At 50.9% G+C, this 22912-nt stretch overlaps 1 protein-coding gene across 5 annotated transcripts in view; it reads right to left on the bottom strand.

The window, feature by feature from the left end:
• Positions 1–2793: 2793 nt before the first annotated feature.
• VRK3 (VRK serine/threonine kinase 3) overlaps positions 2794–22912 on the bottom strand; it is a 42814-nt gene continuing 22695 nt past the window's right edge. For 4 of the 5 annotated variants that reach the window (XM_082676812.1, XM_082676814.1, XM_082676816.1 and 1 more), the window contains 8 exons: positions 21608–21692; positions 21226–21331; positions 19511–19603; positions 16875–17007; positions 15580–15700; positions 9151–9209; positions 6040–6188; positions 2794–3131 (listed from right to left, as the gene is read on the bottom strand). In XM_082676812.1, the coding sequence (XP_082532938.1) occupies positions 6040–6188; positions 9151–9209; positions 15580–15700; positions 16875–17007; positions 19511–19603; positions 21226–21331; positions 21608–21692 (746 nt within the window). In that variant the 3' untranslated portion in view covers positions 2794–3131. The remainder of the gene's footprint in view (positions 3132–6039; positions 6189–9150; positions 9210–15579; positions 15701–16874; positions 17008–19510; positions 19604–21225; positions 21332–21607; positions 21693–22912) is intronic. The other variant, XM_082676815.1, reaches the window with a different exon arrangement.

Below are 22912 nucleotides of genomic sequence, written 5' to 3'. Positions count from 1 at the left end.
TGCTTATGCTAAGCCCCACGTCACCAAACAGAGACTCCATGACAGTGTTGGCTCTTCCAGAAATGGCATCTTAAACCATCAATCAGGAATCATCTGATCAGAATTAGTTAAGCAATGTGCCTGACAGACCCCTGCAGTCCCCTGAAGAAAAGCAAGTTTGCAATAAGCAAACTGCTTTTTTTGCCTAGTAGAACTTTCTTTCTTCCTTTTTTTTTTGTGCGGTACGCGGGCCTCTCACTGCTGCGGCCTCTCCCACCGCAGAGCACAGGCTCCGGACGCGCATGTTCAGCGGCCATGGCCCACGGGCCCAGCTGCTTCGCAGCACGTGGGATCCTCCCAGACCAGGGCACGAACCTGCATCCCCTGCATCGGCAGGCGGACTCAACCACTGCGCCACCAGGGAAGCCCAGCAGAACTTTCTTGTTCCTGCTTCCTTCTGCCTCTAAAAAGTCTTTCAACATCTGTTCTATCTGCTCGACAGGATGCTGCTCAGTTCAGGAATCACTGAACAGAGCCGATTAGATCTGTAAAAGGTACTCAGCTGAATTTTAACATCCATAAGGAAGTCTCTGCAAACATTTGCTATCGTTTCTGAGGTCTCATCCGGAAGGAATTTTACTTGCAATAGCCTTAGAAGCAATCCTTTTTCATAAGAAAAATATTTCACAAGGGAAGGGAAGTGATTTGTCCTTCCCAGCTGCCTACTGGGCGGCCCCTCTTGGAGATGAAACCCCACACCTTGTTAGGGAACCACTGACCGAAACTGCCCGCCTTTGCCAAGCACGATAATAACCGCTTGCATGAGTTGTCTCATGACAGGAGGTCCTGATAAACAACACGGTGCTTGCGGGAGAATTCAGGAGGGGCCAAAACGAGGGAGGAGACGCCAGTCGGTAATATGTCCTGCCAACCTCCCACAAATCCTCATGCTAGAATCCATCTTGGCGGAGATGCGTGCACCACCAGGAAGGACCCTGAGTCAGCCCAAATATGGGCACAAGCAAGATGCTTGGCCAGAAACAACCCGGAAACTAACCCCATCACCATAAACCTTGAGACCGCGAGCCACGTGGCAGAGCCGTTCTCCGGGGTTCCCTTACCCTGCTGCTCTCCGCCGGGGCGCCCCTTCCCAGTGAAGTCTCTTGCTTTGTCAGCACACGTGTCTCCTTGGACAATTCACTTCTGAGTGTTAGACCTCACTCTCGGGCCCTGGAAGGGGACCCCTTCCGGTAACAACTTGAGTTTACTGAAGGCTCAGAGGTGCCCTGCAGTAAAAATTATTTTAAAACGCACACCCCCAGCACCACAAATGTCTCACTAACCTTTAGCCAGGGTTTCATTTTGGGGCAGAGGAGGGATGGAGGGGACAGAGGACAGGTTCCAGCCACTGTCGGCCACATGGTAGCCTGTGAGTCACTTCCACTCCCCTGGGCCCTGTGATTCTCATCTAATGCCGATGACCACACTCTCCTCTTTCAGAGGTTGGGGGATGAGCTACCAAAACCTGGGCTCTGGAGACAGATTAAAGCGGGCTCATTGACAGGGAGGGAAACTGCCCACGTTCTCGCTGCTCTGCCACGACGGACATGGGACTCTCCCATTGTCTGAGCAGCGCTGGGTCTCGCTGCCTTTGCTCGCTCAGAGAGAAGGGTGGAGGACAGGGGGCTGCCGGACTTTGATGCTGGACTGGCCAAGTGCACCGAGGGCAGGATGACGGGAGGGGCAGGTGTTGACTATGACCGTCCCTCTTGCCTGATCTGGGGCCCTGAAGGGTGGCTGACGTCCCTCTTCTTTTGTGGACTCATAAACACAGAGGGGCTGTAAGTAGGAGATTTTCTGATGGGTTTTCTCTCTCCTTAAGGACTACCTCCTTCTGGAAAGGATTATACACACTTCCTTTCAGCCAGGAAACGATCATCAGTCTGCCAATCTCCTTTCCTCTCCCGAGCAGGGAGAGAAGCAGGGCGTCTCAGAGCAGTTTCTTCCCCCATCCGGCCTCTGATTCTCCCCATCTCAAAGCAGGGTGGATGGTGTAAGATATCCAAGGTCCAATTCGGGGAGGCGGGTTTATCCCCTCCTCCGTCTTAGCCTCTCCCAGTCTAATCATTGGCCACGTGCTGCCGGCCAGCCTGCCTTTGACGTCTCTCCCCAGGCCCTCCTTTCCTCTAACTACCCTCCCACAGCTTCCTCCCTGGTCCCTCTGAGTCCAGGCTCCCCCCAGAGGTGCCCTCCTGTCCCGAGGCCTCTCCCTCTCCATCACAGCCCGAGCTTTGTCTTCAGAGTGCCAATCACCACGTGAAGTCGTGTCCTTGAACACCGTCCCCTCCCGCTTGACTGTAGGCTCCGTCAGCTCAAGGACCTTGGCAGGTGTGTTTGGTTCATTGGGACCCTCTGTGCAGCATGATGCATGTCATACAGCATGTGCTCAAGAAACGCCTGCTGAATATTTCTCGAATGAAAGGAAGGGTGAATGTATGGAAGAGAAGAAGGGTAGGTGGATGGGAGAATGAGTAGTAAATGAATGGATGGATGAAAGGGTGAGTGGATGGAGGGATGGATGGACAAGTATATGGAGGGATGGATGGAGGGATGGATGGAGGGATGGATGGAGGGATGGACAGATAAGTGAAAGAATGGATGGATGAGTGTCTGCCTGAAAGTGTGAATAGATGTATGAAAGAGTAGATGGCTGGGTGAAAGCTTGAAGGGATGGGTGGGTGGGAGAAAAAAAAATGAGCTAAAGTTTTCCAAAAGGAACTTCTTTTGCAGACACTCAACCCTCCAAGCTCCAATGAAACCATTTATTGCTACAGCATAGTGGTGCCAATGGCAGCGTCCTTACTGAGAGGACCAGCCCAACCCCTGTCTGTGAACTGGGGGTCTTCTCGGTCCAAAACGCCAGTGGCTGGTGGGAGACAACGGCTGAAGGGAGGGATGGTCAAAGGAGGGAGTTCACAGTATCTGAGCCTAATTTCCGGGTTCCCTGAGGCTGATCTAGACGGATGATCTAAAGAAGTGGCAGGAATGCACATTCGAGGGATCTTTCTAGAAGCTTGTCTGTGATTCTATAGCAGTCCTTGAGTCACATATCTTCTTTTTTTTTTTCTATTTCAAACTGCAGGCTGAAAGTTCTAGAAGACGATAAAAATGGCTGTCAGTGTCATTCATTCAAAGAGTACCCTTTAAGCCCCTACTGTGTGATAGGGGCTTTCTACTTTCTAGGGATGCGAGATACCACCACAAACAAGAGGAACAAGAAGACTTTGCTGGGCTTACAATCTGGAGGAGAAGCGTGGAGACACGACAGATTAAACACATGTTTCCCTCCAGAAGGCGACAAGGGGAGGCCTCGGGATCTGAGAGGCAGTGATGAGAAGGAGCCGGTCATGCAAACCGAAGGGGAGGGGCTTCCCTGGTGGCGCAGTGGTTAAGAATCCGCCTGCCAGTGCAGGGGACACGGGTTTGAGCGCTGGTCTCGGAAGATCCCACATGCTGCGGAGCAACTAAGCCCGTGCACCACAACTACTGAGCCTGCGCTCTACAGTCCGCAACACAACTACTGAGCCCGTGTGCCACAACTACTGAAGCCTGCGCTCTACAGCCCGCGTGCCACAACTGAGCCTGTGTGCCACAACTACTGAAGCCCGTGCGCCTAGAGCCCGTGCTCCGCAACAAGAGAAGCCACCGCAATGAGAAGCCCGCACACCGCAAGGAAGAGTAGCCCCCGCTCACCGCAACTAGAGAACGCGCACAGCAATGAAGACCCAACGCAGCCAAAAATAATAAATAAATTAATTAATTAAAAAAGAAGAGGAAAATCGTCACAGACCATGCGAATGGCAAGTGCAAAGGTCCTGAGGTAGGATTGAGCTTGGCCTGGCCTAGAATCTGAGGGGTGGTTGGGCGCTCGGGCCAAGGCAGAGGCACGATGATCCTCAAGTTACTCCAAAGTCCCCGGGCTCCTTAAGGAGCATCTCTTCATTAAGTTCCTAACCAAGGGACAAACTTGGCAGTGAGTAAGTGGTCCCCAGAGAGTGAGCTGTAGTGATCCTGAAAGGGGCCGTTCGGTCTTTAGCTTTTAAATTTCCATGGTACTGGGGGTGGGGGACAGGGAGGTACTGTAAGACAGGCCAGCACTGACGGGAAGGCTGGACTCACTCACTCGGTAAATATGGGTGGAATATTTATGAGCCAGGCCAGTGATGTGAGTGGGAAGCACAGAGATGCAGAAACAGACGTGACCCGGCCCTCCCAGAGCTCACCACCAGCAGGTGACCAAACTCTGGGGGGTCCGGGCAGAGGCAGAGCCCTGGAGGAGAGGGCTAGAAGAGACTTAGCAGCCGCCTGCAGGGACAGGGCTGGGGGCAGAGAGGGGTGTGGGAGGACCCAGAGGTCTCTCAGGACAGCTGGGGGTTGGGGGGACAGAGACTGGGAGGGTGGCAAGCTGGGTGGAGGTCACGCCTTCACTTTTGGAGAGTGTCTGTGATTAAGGCAGGGAGCCTGCTAGGTTACTGAACAAACAAACAACCTGGCATTTTTGGAGCGCTCTGCACCCAGGCACTGTGTGAAGAGCCGGACACACGTGTTACCTCGTGGTTTCAGCTCTGGGATGTGAGTAAGGGTTGCAGGGCTGAAGAAGCACCTGTCGTCAAGGTGCCAAGAGAAGACCACACTGTGGGAGCCAGGCTGCCACCCACAAGGATGCTCCTCGAGACGCACGCGGGCCTGCTTCCTCGGCCACGGCGCTGCTGGTAGCAGGCGGCCTGTGTGTCGCACAACAGGGGGCAGCATCCCCAGCCTCAACCCCTGAGATGCCAGCAGCACCTCTCCTCAGGCGTGAGCACCAAAAACGTCTCCAGACACTGCCAAATGGCCCCCGCGGGAACACTGCCTCTGTCTGAGAACCGCTGAGTTGGACAGACACTGAGCTTTGAATCCAGACAGACATGTGAGAGAAATGACAACCCCACGGACAGGGGAGGGCCCGGGGAAGCTGCTCCTCAGAACCCATCCACGCTGCCTCACCAAAATGAACCGTCAAGGGGACTGAGTTTATAACCTTGACCTTCCAGAGATTCCCGTGCGCCCTCGCTCAGTGCTAAGGGGAGTGTACGTGAGTGAGCACAGTCCCCGGGGAAGAGCAATCTGCTTATCTCCTTCAAAAGAAATCCATCCTCAGGCCTGTGTGCACACGGGTGTTCAAGGTGTTTTGTCTGGAAAACAAAACCCTGGCAAAGCAAGCCAACACCCAGCCACTGGCGTTACAAAGAGCATCCTTCATCGCCACCATCGAGGAGCTGCAAGACTGTGGGGGAAGGAACCAAACAGTATGATTGCCCTTCCCCATTATCCCAAGGAATGGCCATGTGGGCTCAGTGCAACCACAACGAAAAAGGCAAAAGGACCAACACAGCCCCTTTTATAAAGATGTGGAATGTTTTGTCAATGTGTTCGTCCACGTGTTGCACTGTGTGGCTTTTCTACTTCCTGGGCGTTAGCTCCCCTACTTCCCTCTGTGTGTGCTTACTGTAGTCAAACATTAGAGTCATCACACACACACACACACACACACACACACACACACACACGCGAGCAAGGTGAGGCACTGGACACAGAGCCAGGGGTTTTGGTGGGGGACAGATGGGGTTTTTTGGGGGGTGACCCAAAGGAAAGCAGAGACTGCAGGTGGATGGGTAGAGGGATGGAGGGATGAGAAAAGGGACAGAGAAAGACAGAGAGACTGACAACATCTCGGTGCTAACTTCCAGGCCCTGAATCCAGTCACACCTAAAGCTTCCCCCTCGGAATATTCTAGTGACAAGGGCCAATCAATTGCCCTTTTCCTTAAAGCCAGTTTGAGTCGAGTTCCTGCTACTTGTGATGCCCGGGGGCTGGAAGGTTCAAGAATCCTGTGGAAAAAGGCAGCAGCTCACTGGGAAGTTGGCCCCTGGAGTATAAACATCAAATGGCATCGGTGGAAACAGCGGTGGGAGCTGGGGAGAGGGTTAAGCCTCACAAACTCTTCCCACTGGAACGCACCTAGGGTACCACCTGGAGGTCCAAGGGGTCGTAGGCCGACACCCGCAGATCCTGAAGCAGGGCTTTCAGATTGTTCCTCAGGGCGGTGTAGGGCGGCTTCTCCTCGTACTTGAGGGCCATCACCACCTTCAGGTACTTCTGCAGGGTCTCTGTGGTCAAGACACGGGAGCAGCCTGAGAGGGGTACCCAACCCAGAGCCTGAGGGGCTCTGCCTAGAGGGTCTCAGCCGTGGTGCCCATTTGCTCAGTGCTTCCTCTGTGCCCGGCACTGCCACGACCACTTAGATTTGAATTGTTTTTTTGGGAAAACATCAAACATAAGCAACAGGAGAGCGGTACCATGAACGGCAGCGTATCCGTCACCCCGTCTCGTCAGCTGTCAACTCATGCCCATCTTGTTTCATCAAAACCCCTACCCTTCCCCGTCCCGTATTGTTTTAAAGCAAACCCAGGCTGATTATACAATTTTATCTCTGACTATTTGGTGGGTATCTAGATGGGAGCCAGCAAGCTTGTACGCCGGGAATCTCTGTGGCCAGGACCCAGCTCAGCTGTTCTCCCACAAAAGGCCCACGGAAGGCAGGAAGCCGATGGGCGCAGCTGTGCACCAAGACTGCTTTATTTATGGACTCTGCAGCTTGAACGTCAGACAGGTTTCACGTGTCACAAAGTCTTCTTCTCTTGACTTTTTTCCCCAGCCATTTCAAACTGTAAAACAATTCTTAGGGGACTTCCCTTGCAGTCCTGTGGTTATGACTCCGCGCTTCCACTGAAGGGGGCACGGGTTGGATCCCTGGTCAGGGAACTAAGATCCCGCAAGTCAGGGTATGAGGCCAAAAAAACCCCACAAAAACTTAGTTCACTGGCTTACAAAACCAGGCTGGCTGCCCCAGGGACGGAGTTTAAAAGATAGAGGCTGTTTTAAAAGATAAAGCCTTTTTGTTGTTTGTTTTCCCTAAATGGCACAATGCCATTATTACACTTTTTAAAAGTGCCAATTATGAAACCAATACAGTAATCATAATAGCTCCCACTTGAGCAATGCCTGTCTCAGGCTGGCCCTGAGCACGTTTAATTAGGGCTGCGGCAGAAGCTAAGGCAGCACCCCTGGGCCCAGCTCTACACTGAATTCTCGGGACAACCCTCGGGAGGTGAGGGCTATCATTGGCCCCATTTTACACGTGGGGAAGCGGAGGCTCAGAGAGGCTGGTAAACCTGGGGCTGAACTTCCTTCTGGCCCCGCCCACCCCAAGCCCGGCCCCACCAGCCCCACTGGCGCCACCAGCTCCACTTCCCCGTGACTGCCTTAGCGTCAGGAGAGCTGCAATAAACTGACCGTGGGGCTCCTTGTCGTTGTTTTTTTTTTTTTTTTGGTCATGCTGGCGCAGATTGCATAATCTCAGTTCCCCGACCAGGGATTGAACCTGGCCGGGCCCTCGGCAGTAAAAGCCTGGCATCCTAACCACTAGACCACCAGGGAACTGCCAATGGGGCTCATTCTTACGGAGCAAGAGCCCGAGGCTGGAGGGGAAAGTGACTTGAGCAGCACAGACATGATCTGAATCCAGGGATTTCAGGTAATTTAAAAATGAGTCCTGGGCTTCCCTGGTGGCGTAGTGGTTGCGAGTCCGCCTGCCGATGCAAGGGACGCGGGTTCGTGCCCCGGTCCGGGAAGATCCCACATGCCGCGGAGCGGCTGGGCCCGTGAGCCATGGCCACTGAGCCCGCGCGTCCGGAGCCTGTGCTTCGCAACGGGAGAGGCCACAGCAGTGAGAGGCCCGCATACCGCAAAAGAGTCCTTACAGACTGGAGCGGATAAACTATCCTTTTCCGGCTGTCTTTCCGCCTCATGTTTAGAGAGCAATGTAGACGTTCTACAGCAGGGACGCTGGAAAAAACCACTCCCCCAAACGAAACAAAAACAGCCTCAGTCTCCAGTAAGAGGGATTGGCTTTAAAAATGACGGTTTACATGAAAAGATGCTCAACAGCGCTAATCATTAGAGAAGTGCAAATCGAAACTACAGTGAGGTTATCACCTCACTCCGGTCAGAATGGCCCTCAGCGAAAAGTCTACAAACCATAAATGCTGGAGAGGGTGTGGAGAAAAGGGAACCCTCCTACACTGTGGGTGGGAAGGTAAAGTGGTGCAGCCACTATGGAGAACAGGACGGAGGTTCCTCAGAAAACTAAAAATAGAGCTACCATATAAACCAGCAATCCCACTTCTGGGCATATACCCATAGAAACCTCTAATTCATAATCATACACACACCCCAGTATTCATAGCATCACTATTTAAAGGAGGCAAGACAGGGGAGCAACAATGGAATATTACTTAGCCAGAAAGAGAATGAGATAATGCCATTTGCAGCAACATGGATCATCAAGCTAAGTGAAGTAAGCCAGACAGAGAAAGACAAATATCATATGATATTGCTTATATGTGGAATCTAAAAACAAACAAACAAATGAAATTATAAATAAGACAGAAATAGAGATATAATTAGAAATACATTTTATAATATAAAATATAAATATAAGATGTATTTCTAATTATAATCCATTACTCACATACATATATATGAGTATAGATATGTATCACTGAAGATATGGCATTTCCTTAACTTCTGTAAGGCATTCATAGTTTTCTGTTTTTTAATTTTTAAAAATCCTGTTTTTGACCTGTTAAACGGATTTCAGGACTAATGAGTCAGAACTGTAGTTTTAACTGACGTTAAGTGTATTATACCACAATTTTTAAAAAATACCCATAAAATTCTACAAGTATTGACACAGAAATCTCTAAGGTATCACCTTCTTAAATGAAAAAGTAAGTCAGAGACTAATATACGTAATATGATTCCATTAAAAACCCCCACACATTATGTGTGTGTGGTTGCATGTGTGTGTGTGTTGCTGTTATTATTGTTCAGACACACTTCTGAAATTTGGGGGAAGATTTCTGTTTTTCTACAAGGGGCACAAATACATGTGTGATTTGGAAAACTCAAAGAAGGAAAATAGACTGGTGTAAAGAGAGGCATCCCCGGGATGGGCCTGAGCCCCGGTCCCTCCAAGGCCCCCGCCTGCTCCCTCCCCTTGGGACATACCTGAGGTATTGATCCAGCGACTGCGTTGTCTCACAAGGCCTTCTGGGTTGTCAAGAAACCTGAGAGGACAGAGGTACATGTGAAAGGCCTTTTAGGGAAGGAGAGCAACCTTCTGAAACAGGATGTCTGGTAGATGTGCCCTAGTTCTCATTATTCACGGTAGTCAGGCCTTGGACACTGAAGGAGCAAATTCTGAGCCAGGAGTTTACCAGAAGCACAGTTTCCAATCGCAACATTTTTACCAACTGATCAATGCATCACCTGGTTTTACCTGTGTGCCTAAAGACACCTTATTTAATATAATGTTGATCCATTCACATGGATCTCTGGTCCAACAGCACTGAAGGATGCTCATCTCACACATGTATTTCCTTGCGCTTAGCCCTTCATCACTATGCTTGGGGCCATTTTAAACAGCAAAATCCCCCCCCAAAAGCATAAAAGTGTGGAAAATGTGGCACTGAACAGACCACAGGAAGGACACTTGTGAGCTGAAACAAGAAGGCAGAGTGTCGCCTTGTTCAGCCTCGGCTAGGATCACGTGCATTGGGCAACTCAATTTTCTCCACTCTGCGTGTCTGAGAATGACTTCGAAAGCCATTCAGAGTATTGATTTTGGGGTTACAAATACATTTTAGTGAAGAGGTCAATTCACAAATACAGAATCTGTGAATAATGAGGATCAACTATCTATCTGTCTATCCACACACATATTTGTGTACATATACATGTATAAACACACAGACACACACACACCCCCTCTTGGACCACTCAAGAAAAATGAAAGTTGCGGGGGAGGGATAAACTAGGAGGTTGGGATTAACATATACACACTACTATATATAGAATAGATAACCAACAAGGACCTACTGTATAGCACAGGAAACTCTACTCAATATTTTGTAATAATCTATAAGGGAAAAGAATCTGAAATAGAATATATATATGTTCACGTATATATTCATATATATATCCGTATACATATAACTGAATTACTGTGCTGTATAATGAAACTAACATGCTGGGGACCTTCCTGGTGGCGCAGCGGTTAAGAACCCGCCTGCCAATGCAGGAGACACGGGTTCGAGCCCCGGTCCGGGAAGATCTCACATGCTGCGGAGCAACTAAGCCCGTGCGCCACAACTATTGAGCCTGCGCTCTAGAGCCTGTGAGCCACGACAGCTGAGCCCTCGTGCCACAACTACTGAAGCCCGCGCACCTAGAGCCCGTGCTCCGCAACAAGAGAAGCCACCGCAATGAGAAGCCCGCACACCGCAACGAGGAGTAGCCCTGCTCTCCGCAACTAGAGAAAGCCCGCATGCGGCCACAAAGACCCAATGCAGTCAAAAATAAATAAATAAAATAAATTTATTAAAAAAAAAAACTAACATGCTATTGTAAACCTACCTCAATTAAAAAAAAAAAAAAGCAAGAAAGAGAAATGAAAGTTCATCCACTTCCTTGGCTCCATCCTCAGAGTCCTGGCCTCCTGTATCCTCCTCTGGCCTGAACCACCGGGCTGGCTCCCCACTGTCCCCCCAGGCATGGGGTGCTGTCCTCCCCTTCCCTGCCCCACAGCCCACAAGTCCCCAAGCCCCACCCCCCTGCTCCCTAGCACTCTCTGCCCCATCCCCCACTCTGTCCATGGCTCTAAGCCCAGCTCAGGCCTCACCCTTTCTCCCTGGACCCCAGCCTCCTCCCCAGCTTTCCATGCACCCCCCCCCACAGCCCCAGAGAGTCTTTCTATGCCCAGAGTGGACTCTGCCCCTCCCTGCTCGCAGCCCTCCTGTGGTTCCCCAGTGCCCTGTTGGGAAACCTCTGGCAGCAAAGCCACCAGCCCCTGTGGCTTTGCCTCCCTGGCTTCCTCTCCCTCCATCTCATACTCCAGTCACACCAAACTCCTCCTAGCCCAACCAGGTCACACATCCACCCACATCCCCTGGCCTCTGTACATATTGCTCCTCTGCCTTTGGCAGCCTTTCCCCACCTTGACCCCCAGTGAGTGGCTGCTCTCCCTTCTGGACATGGCTTGAGGGCTGGTACCCTGGAAGCTTCCCCTGGACCCCTGCAGGTTGAGGAAACAGATCCCTGCCGAGCGTCTGCACACCCTGCGCATAGGTCCACGGGTCTCCTACAGCAACTCTCATATGTGCACAAGAAGGGCTGGGTCTGACCCTTGTCTCTCCCCAGCAGCCTCAGGATGTATGTGGTAAATGATTGAGCGAGCGAGTGATGGCAGAAACGGGCTGTGCCAGCCTCAGGACACTGTAAATTGTGTGAGCAATTCTCCCATCACAGGCTGTCACTGTGTTCGCGGGACCTCCCCGCCCAGTGGCAGCCTTGAGAGCAGGGACCAACTCCGACCGGAGTCTGTGCTTTCCCTGCTGGGGGCCTTGCACAACAGAAAGCCATGGGGAATCAAATTGCCTCTCCTCTTTCTTTTATTCATTAATTCTGTCATGAACTAGAACTTTCAAAAAAATGAATACATATTTGCTGAGTTAATGGAAAAAAGCCACGCACACCAGTAAGACGTCGGAGAGGACAGGTTAGGGCTCCGGAAAACGTGCATGTGTCAACACTGCCCCCTTGTGGGCCCTTTGGTTACTGCCTCAAGTCAACCGACAGAGGCTGGGTTGGGGGTGTTTAGAATGAGTCCCACATCACCACTGATGCTCCCTGTGGAGTATCTTCATGTTCCCCGCCCTCCCTCTGTGATCGTGGCTGGGATCTGGGGTTCTGGAATCTTACTTATTCTGAAGTCATTGATATGAAAGTGACTACTAAGACCTATTTTATTTACTCTGCGTCCGACTTGGCAAGGGCGGAGTCTCTTAGTGAAGCATGTCACAGTCACATTTGTTTAACTCCTGTGAAGGGGAAGGTGGGAGAGCGGTGAAAAGGGAGATACGACTGTTCTTAGGAGTTAGAGGCGGTAGGGGGAGGGAGGATCCAACCCAGTGGAGCCTCAGGAAGCAGGTTCAGAACGCACGAATGAACGAACAGAGAGTTCACACATGTGACATGCTGTCTACCCAGAAATCTTGCCTCCCCTTTGTCTGCCTGGGAAACTCCTCGGCAGACCGGGTCAGGCGTCTCTTGGGTAAGGGCTCCCAGGGGCCCGAGGCCAGGTCACGTGCCTCCCCTCTGCTCCCAAAATGCCCCGGGGCTGCCTCCACCCTCACAGGCACCAATCACTTCCTGCCTGCGTGTCTCCTCCCGGCCTGGGAACCTCCAAGACTGGGGCTGCTTCTGCCTGACCCGTGTGCCCACACGGAAGCCCAGGCCTGGGTGTGAAGAAGGTTCACGCCTTCTTTCCTTAGTCGTTCATCCATCCTGCAACTATCTCATGAGCACCCACAACGTGCCAAGCGCTGTACTGCGAACAACACAGTGACGACAGAGCTGACGCGGTCCCTGCCTTCAGAGAAATCCGACTAAAGGGGGCACTGCGGAGGAGTCCGCTACCTGGCGCCCAGTGTCACTTCTCCCCTGTGATGGCAGAATCCCAGGGGTCGGCAGCCACAGGCTGGAGACATTTCCCAGCCCCCACTGCAGCTTGGGGTGGCCACGTGACCAAGAGACATGTCATTTCTGGTCCTGCCCTCTAAAAGCAACGGGTGTCAGTGGCACTAGAGCTCGCACCCAGTATGAGGGGGGCCGAGGTACCCCACAACCCTTGGTCTCCTACCTTGGGGCTGTTAGTGAGAAGGAACTAAAGATCTATCTCGTTTGGGCCACAGTCTTTCGGGGTCTCCTCGTAAGAGCAACCTCGTCACTGACACAGCAGAACGCTTCAAGGAGCAGCTCACAAACTTCAGCCTCACTCAACCGCTTTAGCGGCTGGGCTGTGGGCTCCGACTACCTGTGCTGCTAATTCTGTGACTCGTTTTCACCTGGCTTCAATGCAAAAATGGAAAACTACTGGAAAACCAGAAAATAAGTGCAGAAAGAAACGAAGAAAGCAGGGAAATGGGCTCATGTTCTGGCAGGTTCTGATGCAGAGGAAACCTGGGAGCTGAAGGCTGCTCTCTTTCTCTGTCTCTTCGTCCTTCAGCAGAGATGTTGGGGCATATTAGCACCGAAGTGGGACCTCCTACTTGCCTCACTGCCTTTCTGGAGGTGATTCATCTGTCACCACTGCCATGAGACCTGCCCTGGCCTTTAAATCTAAAAGAGCAAGCATGCCCACACCCTGACAGCCCCCCTGATGGCTACCCAGGGTTCCGACCTGATGGCCCCCACCGTCTGACCTCTGCCATGCTGTGTGTTTCACTATCTCTGTACTGTCTATCTCCCCCATTAGAATGTGAGTTCCCTGAAGGCAGGGATGTTTGTCCTTAGTTACTCCTGTATCCCCAGGCCCTGGAATAGAGCCTGGTGCATGGGAGGTGCTCACTGAGTATTTGGTGAGTGGAGGATGGTAACAACCAAACACCACCAATCCACGTGCGATGGGCCTCCCATACTTGGGAGACACCAGCTTCCAGGTGAAAGGGCCTCCTCTGGAGTCAAATGGCCTGGGAGCAACTCTAATCAGCTGTGTGACCTGGGCTGATTACCTAAGCTCTCTGTGCTTTCAGATCACGAGAGCACTTACCTCAGAGCTGCTCTGAGGACGACACAGGGGAGCATTGGGCGCACTGCCCGGCACAGGAAAGTATACAATAAAGGTCAGCCTTGAACAGGTCATTACGGGCAGGCCAATGTGACAGGCGTCCCTTCCTCTGAGCGTGAACAAGCAGGAGACCTGATGCAGTGGGGGCGAGGGAAGGGCTCCCCGGGGACTGACGACTAAGCTGAAACCTGAAGGAGGGTGAGATTTGGGGCATGGCATCTGGGTGTGCGTTCGATCAGCATAAATCAAACATAACACATTTCAAACACAACATATTTTTCAAGGACACAGCTACACCTAAAATTAATTGAGGAGAAGCACTGCGCTTCTTTAACAATGTAAAGTTTAAAAAATATAGCAGTGAGTGAAAGAAAGAAAGAGAATAAAGTTTAGAGCACAGTACCATTTATGCAAGTTAAATACACTCATCATATGTTGTTTAAGGACACAGACGTGTCTATACAAACTTATTTGAAAGCAGTAGTCAGAAGCAGTAAACTTGATGCACGTGTAATGATGGGGTTAAAGTGTTGAGTGAAAAAAGCCAGAAACAGGTGAGATTCAGAACAGAATACCATTTATGCAAGTCAAATACACACAGTGCCACCACTGTCATGCAAGTTTAAGGATACAAGTACATTTACGCAAGCATATCGGTAGGACATATATTCATCAAGTATGTGTGTCCACAGTTGAGAGAAGGAAGTTGGGGGATAATAAAGGGGGCAAAATAAAATGAGACAGAGGCTCAACAGGAACCAACAACACAGCATGCTGAGAACTGAAAAGTACGACAGACTCAATGCTGTTCACTAGAGAGTTTTCCCTCTTCCCACTCTGCACACTTTTCCTGGATAATCTCTCATCCTCTCCCAGGGCTTCTGCTGACAATTCCTGAGACACTGCTGGGGTCTAAGGCTCCGTTTGGACTTCATTCCTGCACTTCAGATGGGAGAGCCAACCGTCTCCTGGATGGCCCCTCCTGGATGACTCCTCTTGGGGCAACTCTCCTGCCCCAAGCCTATACCAGATCTTGAATCCCAATGTGTGGACCTGCAGAGCTTCCCTGCATCTAGCCGTCTACTGTCCTTGGTGCTGAAGACCAAAGCCCCTGTGTTGCTTCCCTCTGAGCCCAGCTGCCCTCTGTCCTTGGTGCTGAACCGCGCACTCAGCAGCACCTCCCTGGGCACCGAGGTGCCCTCTGTCCTTGGTGCTGACCGCGCACTCAGCAGCACCTCCCTTGGCACCGAGGTGCCCTCTGTCCTTGGTGCTGAGCATCTAACACAGAACCAGCAGGACCCGGCGCTTTTACATGCAGAGGTGAGGGAAGCATGTAAGAGGCCAGTGCTGCCAGATGCCGAGGCAGGGCCCAGGCCAAAGTGTTCAGGTTGCCTGTGGGTCCCCGTGGGAGCGAATGACTCATGGTGTCCTGTACACTGTGAGCATTTTCTACAGGCCAGGCTCTGTGCTGAGTGCTGCGTACCTGACTCCCCCGAATCCTTCCACAGCCCCCTGAGGTGGGTGCTAACAGGATCCCACCTGATGGAGGACACTGAGGCTTGTGGAGGTTAAGCTGCTCACCCGACACCCTGCAGCAGTGGGGCTGGAGTCTGACCCCAGGCAGTGTGGTTCCAGAGCCCACGCGCCTGTCTGCTGCGATGGACGGCAGAGCAGATTCCCGAGAACTGCAGAGGCCTTGACTCTGCCAGATGCTGCCTCCCCCTCTTTTCTGTTCCCTATTGGGTTCTGAGCTTCAGTCCCCCCTGCAGGGGTGCTGGGCAGTGATGGGCTCTGCTGACCCCCAGACTCACTTCTGTTTCAGCTTCATGATATCCTCGGTGTTGGGAAGGCAGTTCGTCCATGGCAGGGTCCCATAGAGCCACTTCAGCAGACAGTAGCCCAGGGTCTGGAGGTCACCGCGGCGGGAGGGCCCTGGGGAGGGAGGAGAGGAGGTGGCGGCTCAGTCCAGATGTCCTGCTCACTGACACGCCCCCCCCCCCTTCCTTTCTCTCACGGACTCAAGCATGGGCTCACACACTCAGCCACCCAAACATACAGGATCTCGTCTGTTCATTCACTTCTCACTCACCTACTCTCAGTCCCTCATGGGTCTCTCGATCACTCATTCACTCCCTCAGCCATCCCTCCATCCCCGCTTTCACTAGCTCACTCCCTCATCTACTTGTCTTTCATTCATGCACCTATTTATTCAATGAGTCCTTCCCACATTCTTAAAACACAGATAAGAGTTTGGTAGGGTCCCAGCCCTTGACAGTCCAGTGGAAAGACAGTTATAGCGTGGGATCATCTGGGTTATAGAGGAGACAGAACAGCGCATGAGGGAACGCAGAAGGATGGGCACTGAACTCAGCCTCCCTCAGTAGGGGAGGGCAAAGGAGACAGCAGGGTTTGATTTTTCTTCTGCTTCCTGAACCACATGATGTAGACAACACTCCACATAAGTATTCAACGAACACTGAGAGTTGACTCTGCCAGACCTTCGCCCTCTGGTGCTGGAGGCACAGGCACCATCGCTTCCCTGGGGGAGCTTAGTGTAGTGGGAGGATGCAGGCAGGCACATGGATGGTCATATCAAGGGGTTTGGGAAGGAGAGGCCGAGACCTCCTCAAGGAATCTTCTTCTCAAAGTGCTCTCTTCTCTCCCCATACACCTTCCTTGGATAATTTCATTCCCATCCCTGGGCTTCAACTGACAACTCCTGAGATACTGCTGACATCTGAGTCTCCATCCAGACCTCGCTCCTGTGCTGCTGACGTGGACAGCCAACTGCTTACTCAACAGCCCCTCCTAGATGACTCCTGGGCAACTCTCACGTTCCAAGTCTACAGAGATCCTGAACGTGAACCTCTGGAGCCGCAGGGCTTCCTTGCAGTCAACTGCTCACTGCCCTTGGCGCTGGACTACTGCCCCACAATGCCCTCATGTGTGTGGGCGCTATCCATGGTCCTGAATCCCTACTGTGGCTCCCTGGCTCAGTCTGACTCCTGTGTTTGGCCATCTGCTGTCCGTGGCTGTGAAAACCTACAACTGCCCTTGTCCGAGAAGCATGTCTCCATGGTCCCGAATCCCTTCTCTGGCCTCTTACCACATCCCTTGTGCAGGTCCATGCTAATGAACTCAAGGTCCCCCTCATGTGGAGTCCTGCTGCCTTCGTTGTACTCCACGTGTCTGCCACCTGGCGAATAGCGGAAGGTGAAGCCGTAGCCTGCCAGGGTCACCTGTGTGGACGTGGGGAGAAGCCATACAGTTTGAAGGTTAGGAGCTTGGATTCTGGAGTCAGAGATTTCAATCGTGGGTGCAATTTGAAACATAATGCCAAACAGTACACAAGGGTGTGAAAAAACACAAACCAACTGTCCCCATCACTGCTCAGCCCCCCTAAACCCACTGTCCAGAAGTAACCATTAATATAGATTCTTATGTGTTATTTCAAATCATTTTCTTTCGATAATCAGTAAACACATGTGGTCCGGGAGGGGGCTCTAGTTTCCCACACGTGGATCACACTCTACCTCCTGCTGGACACACAGCTTACTGCACTTCAACAGTGTATTAACTCTAGAGCCAGACAGACCAGGTTCCAATGCCAGCTTGGCCCTTTAGTGGCCATACAACTTTGGGCAAATTATGAAACTTCTCTGTGCTTTGATTTCTCCATTTGTAAAATGAAGATATGACAGTCCTCACCTTGCAGGGCTGTTAGGAGGCTTAACTGAGTTTAAAACAAAAAGCCCTTATCTACTAGACACACAAAGTTAGCCACATCAGCTTTTTAATGGCTGCATTTAAAAAAAATTTAATTAATTAATTAATTAATGTCTGTGTTGGGTCTTCGTTGCTGCGCGCGGGCTTTCTCTAGTTGTGGCGAGCGGGGGCTACTCTTCACTGCAGCGCACGGCTTCTCATTGCAGTGGCTTGTCTTGTTGCAGAGCACGGGCTCTAGGCACGCAGGCTCAGTAGTTGTGGCGCACGGGCTTAATTGCTCCACAGCATGTGGGATCTTCCTGGACCAGGGCTCAAACCCATGTCCCCTGCATTGGCAGGTGGATTCTTAACCACTGCGCCACCAGGGAAGTCCCTAATGGCTGCATCTTATTCTGCCGAATGGAGAGTAGACAACTGTTGGCTTTGTCCATGTGAGACCTACATCTTTTTCTTCTGGTCACAGTTTGTGATGGTTAACTTTATGTGTCAGCCTGACTGGGCCACAGGGTACCCAGACATGTAGCCAAAGGTTATTCTGGGTGTGTCTGTGAGGGTGTATCTGGATGAGATGAATATTTAAATCAGTAGGCTGAATAAAACAGACTGCCCTCTCTAGTGTGCACGGGCCTCACCCAATCAGTTGAATAGAACACAAAGGCTGAGTGAAAGGGAATGAATGCCTCCTGCCCGACCACATGAGCCGAACATCAGCCTTTTCTTGCCTTTAGATTTGAACAGAAATATTGGTTCTTCTTGGGTCTCGGGCCTGCCAGCTTTCAGACTGGAAATCACACGATCACCTCTTCTAGTTTCCAGGCCTTTGGATCTGATGAGACACATTATCAGCTCTTCTGGTCTCCAGGCTGCCGACTGCAGATCGAGGTCCCTAGATCAGCTTCCATAATTGTTTGAGACAGCTCCTTATAATCAATCTCTTTCTCTCTCTCCCTTATATACATACGCACACACACACACATACACATTCTATTGGTTCTGTTTCTTTAGAGAGCTCTGACTAATATGGTTCCAGGGTTTTTCTCTGGGATCACCCCTCTCCAATTCTCAGTCCATGTGTCTGAGGTGGGGCTCACCTGATCTATTTCCACTGGGGTTGCTAAACTGAGGGGATTTGAGCCTCATTTGCTGGTGGTTATTTTGTCACCACAGGGAAGACAGTTTGCCTGATTATGAGCAATGCAAACACAAGAAGAGCCCAGAAATGGAAGAGCCAGCTTCCCAATGACTGGGTCTGAGTCCTTAGATTCAGCCATGCTTGAAGCCAGTGAAGTCCTAGATTTTTCCACTCCATGGAGCAATAAATTGCACTTGGCCCTTTTTAAACTTTTTTTCCTTTTTCTTTTTTGCTTAAGGCATGTTAAATTGGGTTTCTGTCATTAGCAGGAGTAATTAGAATTTACTTTAAAATACTAATTAGTACTCGACTGGGAGTATATATTTGAGGTTTTCCAATTTTACTGTCACAATCGATGTTGTCAGGAACATTTTGTACATGTATCTTCGAATATATGGATAAGATACGTTCCTAAAAGAGGACCCGGTGGATCAAAAAACATATGCATTTGAATTTTGACTGCTATATTCAAATTACCTTCCAAAAAGGTTGCCCATTTCATACTTCCAATAGTATGTAAAGAATTCCTAGTTCCTTACATCCTTATCAGCAGGAGATATTATTTTTCTTTTTAATTTTGTCCACCCAAAGGGTAAAAATAGTGTATTTTAAGAGTAATTGCTATGACTATTAGGGAGGTTAAGCATCTTTTCATACATTTAACTAACCTGTGGATTTCTTTTTCTATGAACTGCTTTTCCTATCCTTTGTCTATTTTTCTACTAAGTCACTCATCTCTTCTTATTTATTTGAAGGAACTCTTTATACATGATGGATAGCAATTCTTTGTGTGCAATAAGCATTGTGAAATAAACGCAGGTTTTGAGACAGGTGAGATCCTGAGCCCAGAGAGCCCCCAGGATGGAGGAGGACCTGGCTATTACCTGGCACAAGTCCTCTGGATTCACAAAGATATTCTCAGCTGTCACATTGCCGTGAACATACTCATTCTCATGGAGGAACTCCAGGGCATCCAGCTGGGGGGAAGCAAGCAAGCATCTCCTGAGCAGCAGGCTAACACAAAGAGGCTCTGATGCAAAGCTCCGGAGGGAACCCCCACTGCTGGGCCTGGGGTCACGTGGTGCTGCTTGTGATGGGGGTGGCGGTGGTCCAAGCCTGACTACTCCTAAGTGAAGCATCAGCACACCTAAGCATGGCTTCTAATTAGGTTTTTGAAAAATTCAGCATTAAAGGTGATATTTGGTTTTCCGTTGACCTCTTATGTCTATCTCTTGGCTGATCTCAGGAGGGGAAGAAGCTGGTTACTTATTGACCCCCCGCAAGAAAGAAAACCCAGCACTCATGTACATCAAAGAGGTTTTTTCTCATTTGCCCTAGGAAGCAGAAATACATTTAGCTAAGTAATTTACATTCTGATCTCTAGCTCTGACTTTTCCATCGAGCTCATATATTGAACTGCCCAGGTACTCCTTACATCTTGATTACAACCCAAGCCCCCGTCGACTCCAAGGCTCTACTGCCCACCAAGTTCTGCTTGTTCAAACTCTCCATCCCCACAGCCCAGCTCCTCCTCAGGCCTGGTCCTCTCTGTGCTGACCTCACCCAGCCTCCATCTCACCCCTCCGGCCCGTCCCCACACGGCCCACAGGGTCTTTCTACACCCAGAGCTGACCCTGCCCTTCCCCTATTCCCAATCCTCGCGTGGCTCCCCAGCGCCCTCGGGACAGAGTCCCGGTCCCCCAGGTTGGTGTTCAAGGTCCTGCGTGATCTGGTCACTGCTGAGCTCTCCACACCACCCTCAGCTGTTACCTTTCCCCTCTACACGTCCTACTGCAGACACTCTGAGCGTAATGACCTTCAGGACTCACCTGATGTGTCACTCCCTTGCCACTTCCATCCCTCTAGCAATTTACACTGGGTCCTCTTATTCTCCATCACTTCTAGTCAAAGCACTTTTCACAATTTGTGCAACTGTGATTTAATATCATCCTCTCCCACTAGACATAAAAACCATGACTGTGCTGCCCCCCATGGTACTCCCAGCCCCGGGACAGTGTCTGATTCCCAGCAGGGACCTGATAAATATTTAATGAAACGATGGATGAAGGAAGGAATGAATGAACAAAAGTCTTGTGCTCTCTTTCCCACACCAGCCTTTGCCTAAGCTATATCCTTGGCCTGGAATGTTCTCCCATGCATCTCCACTCCTACTCTACCCAGCACCTTGCTATTTCCCACTCTTGACTTAGAAATGACCTCTACCAGGAAGTTCAACTGAACCCCTCAATTTAGGCTGGGACCCTTCCTCCAACTGCTACGGTCTCCTGACAATACTTATCACTCTGTTTTTTTTTCTGGCCGTGTTGCACGGCATGCAGGATCTTAGTGCCCCAACCAGGGATTGAACCCGCGCCCCCTGCACTGGAAGTGCAGAGTCTTAACCACTGGACCGCCAGGGAAGTCCCACTTATCACTCTGGTTCTAACAGCCTGGTGTTCAGCTGTGTTGGTCACCGTGCTCGCCCCAGTGCCCAGCAGAGGGAGGTGCGGGCTGAACGTGTCAATGAGCAAACAGACGGATAAAATAGGACCTGGGGGGCCATCCTCTGGATGGGAGCCTGCAACTCTCAGGGACTTACCAGCCGGCAGGCCATCTGGAACACAGACCTCACTGACATCACATGCTTCGGGTAGTCATCCAGGATCGACTGAAGGCTCCTCCCCAGGATGGGGAACACCAAGAACCTGGAAGACATGCGTGTCCCAGCAAGTGGGAGAGATGACCAGGGGAGGGGATGGAATACAAGCCACCAAGGATGGGGTGTGGCTGGGGGCTACCAGATCCCGGTCCTGGGTGAGATGAAGGTTTCGGATTGGTGGGGGACCAGCCTGGCTCAAGGCTGGGGGAAGGAAGGAAGCAACTATCTGGTCAACGGCTCCAGGGTCCCAGCCATGCCTGGGCATGTGACAGGGAGAGAAAGGAAGGGGCCAGTGAGGCGAGTGGCAAGTGAAGTGACTCACCTGTACTTGTTCTGGTGAATGCCAAAACCGACGCAGGTGGGGATGGCCAGCTGGGGGGTCGAGTGCAGCTTTTTCCACTTGTTCACTGTGGGAGGCAGGGGCCTGAGAGGTTAGGGCCCACCTGGCCCTGCACCCACAATGGACAGCATCCCGTTCCCAGACCAGAAGCAGAGCGCCCCCGAGTCCAGGCCACACACTGGGTCTCCTGGTTGGTGATGTCGCCTCTGTGGGTGCATGACAGCGAGGGGGGTGACGATAGGGGGTGTGAACATGGGAGAAAGCACTGACAAATCTGGAGTGAGTGGAAAAGGTAAGAGCGACAGCGTAACCTCTGAATTCCTATGTAGAGCTAATGAGATCGGGGAGTGTCTAAACTGGTCAAGGTGTCACTACATGTCTGCCCACCTTCCAGGATCTCAGTTGGATGGTACAGATCCAGCGGTGTGCTGATAAAAGTTTAACAGCTGGTTGTCTGGGGAAAGATAGCCTTGATCTGTCGTGTTTGCTGATTTCTGTGGTGTAAATACTTCCCAGTATGGCCAATTTCAAGCTACCAATGTGGTATCATGGAAGACTGAGGTAGAAAGAGAGGCAGTAGCATGCCCTTACATGGTATTTCCACCACACAGATACAGTGAATGTAAACAACCTCAAGAATATAGATAGTAGGGACTTCCCTGGCGGTCCAGTGGTTAGGACTCTGCGCTTCCGCTGCAGGGGGCATGGGTTCAATTCCTGGTCGGGGAACTAAGATCCCACATGCCAAGAGGCGTGGCCAAAAAAAAAAAGTCTAGATGATAGAAAATGTAGACAAATAATTAGGAAGGGATGAGCTTTGAGTATTTATTACCCTTGCTCCTAATTTGACTGTAAATTGATAAAATTAATTTATGATGACTGTGTTTTATTTATTTATTTAAGATGGCTATGACTGAAAGATTGCAGGGCAATTTTATTATTTTAAAAATTATTTATTTATTTATTTGGCTGTGCTGGGTCTTAGTTGCAGCACGCAGGATCTTCGTTGTGGCATGCGGGATCTAGTTCTCTGACCAGGGACTGAACCTAGGCCCCCTGCATTGGGAGCACGGAGTTTTAACCACTGGACCACCAGGGAAGTCCGATGGCTATGTTTTAATAACTGGCTTGCAGTATTTGTGAAAATTTAATACTTGGCGCTCAAGAGCTGGTATGACAAGCCAGCCTCAGCCCATTGTCCGCTGTCTGTCCTCTGGGGCTTGAGGCCCGAGGGGTGATGGGAGCAAACCTGGGCCTTTAATTTAATCCCCACCCTTCCCACATCTT

The sequence above is a fragment of the Grampus griseus genome (assembly GCF_964374135.1).
Source record: "Grampus griseus genome assembly, chromosome: 19".
NCBI classification, from domain to species: domain Eukaryota; kingdom Metazoa; phylum Chordata; class Mammalia; order Artiodactyla; family Delphinidae; genus Grampus; species Grampus griseus.
Note: the sequence above shows the minus strand (reverse complement) of the source record. Positions and strands in the feature narration are given on the sequence as shown.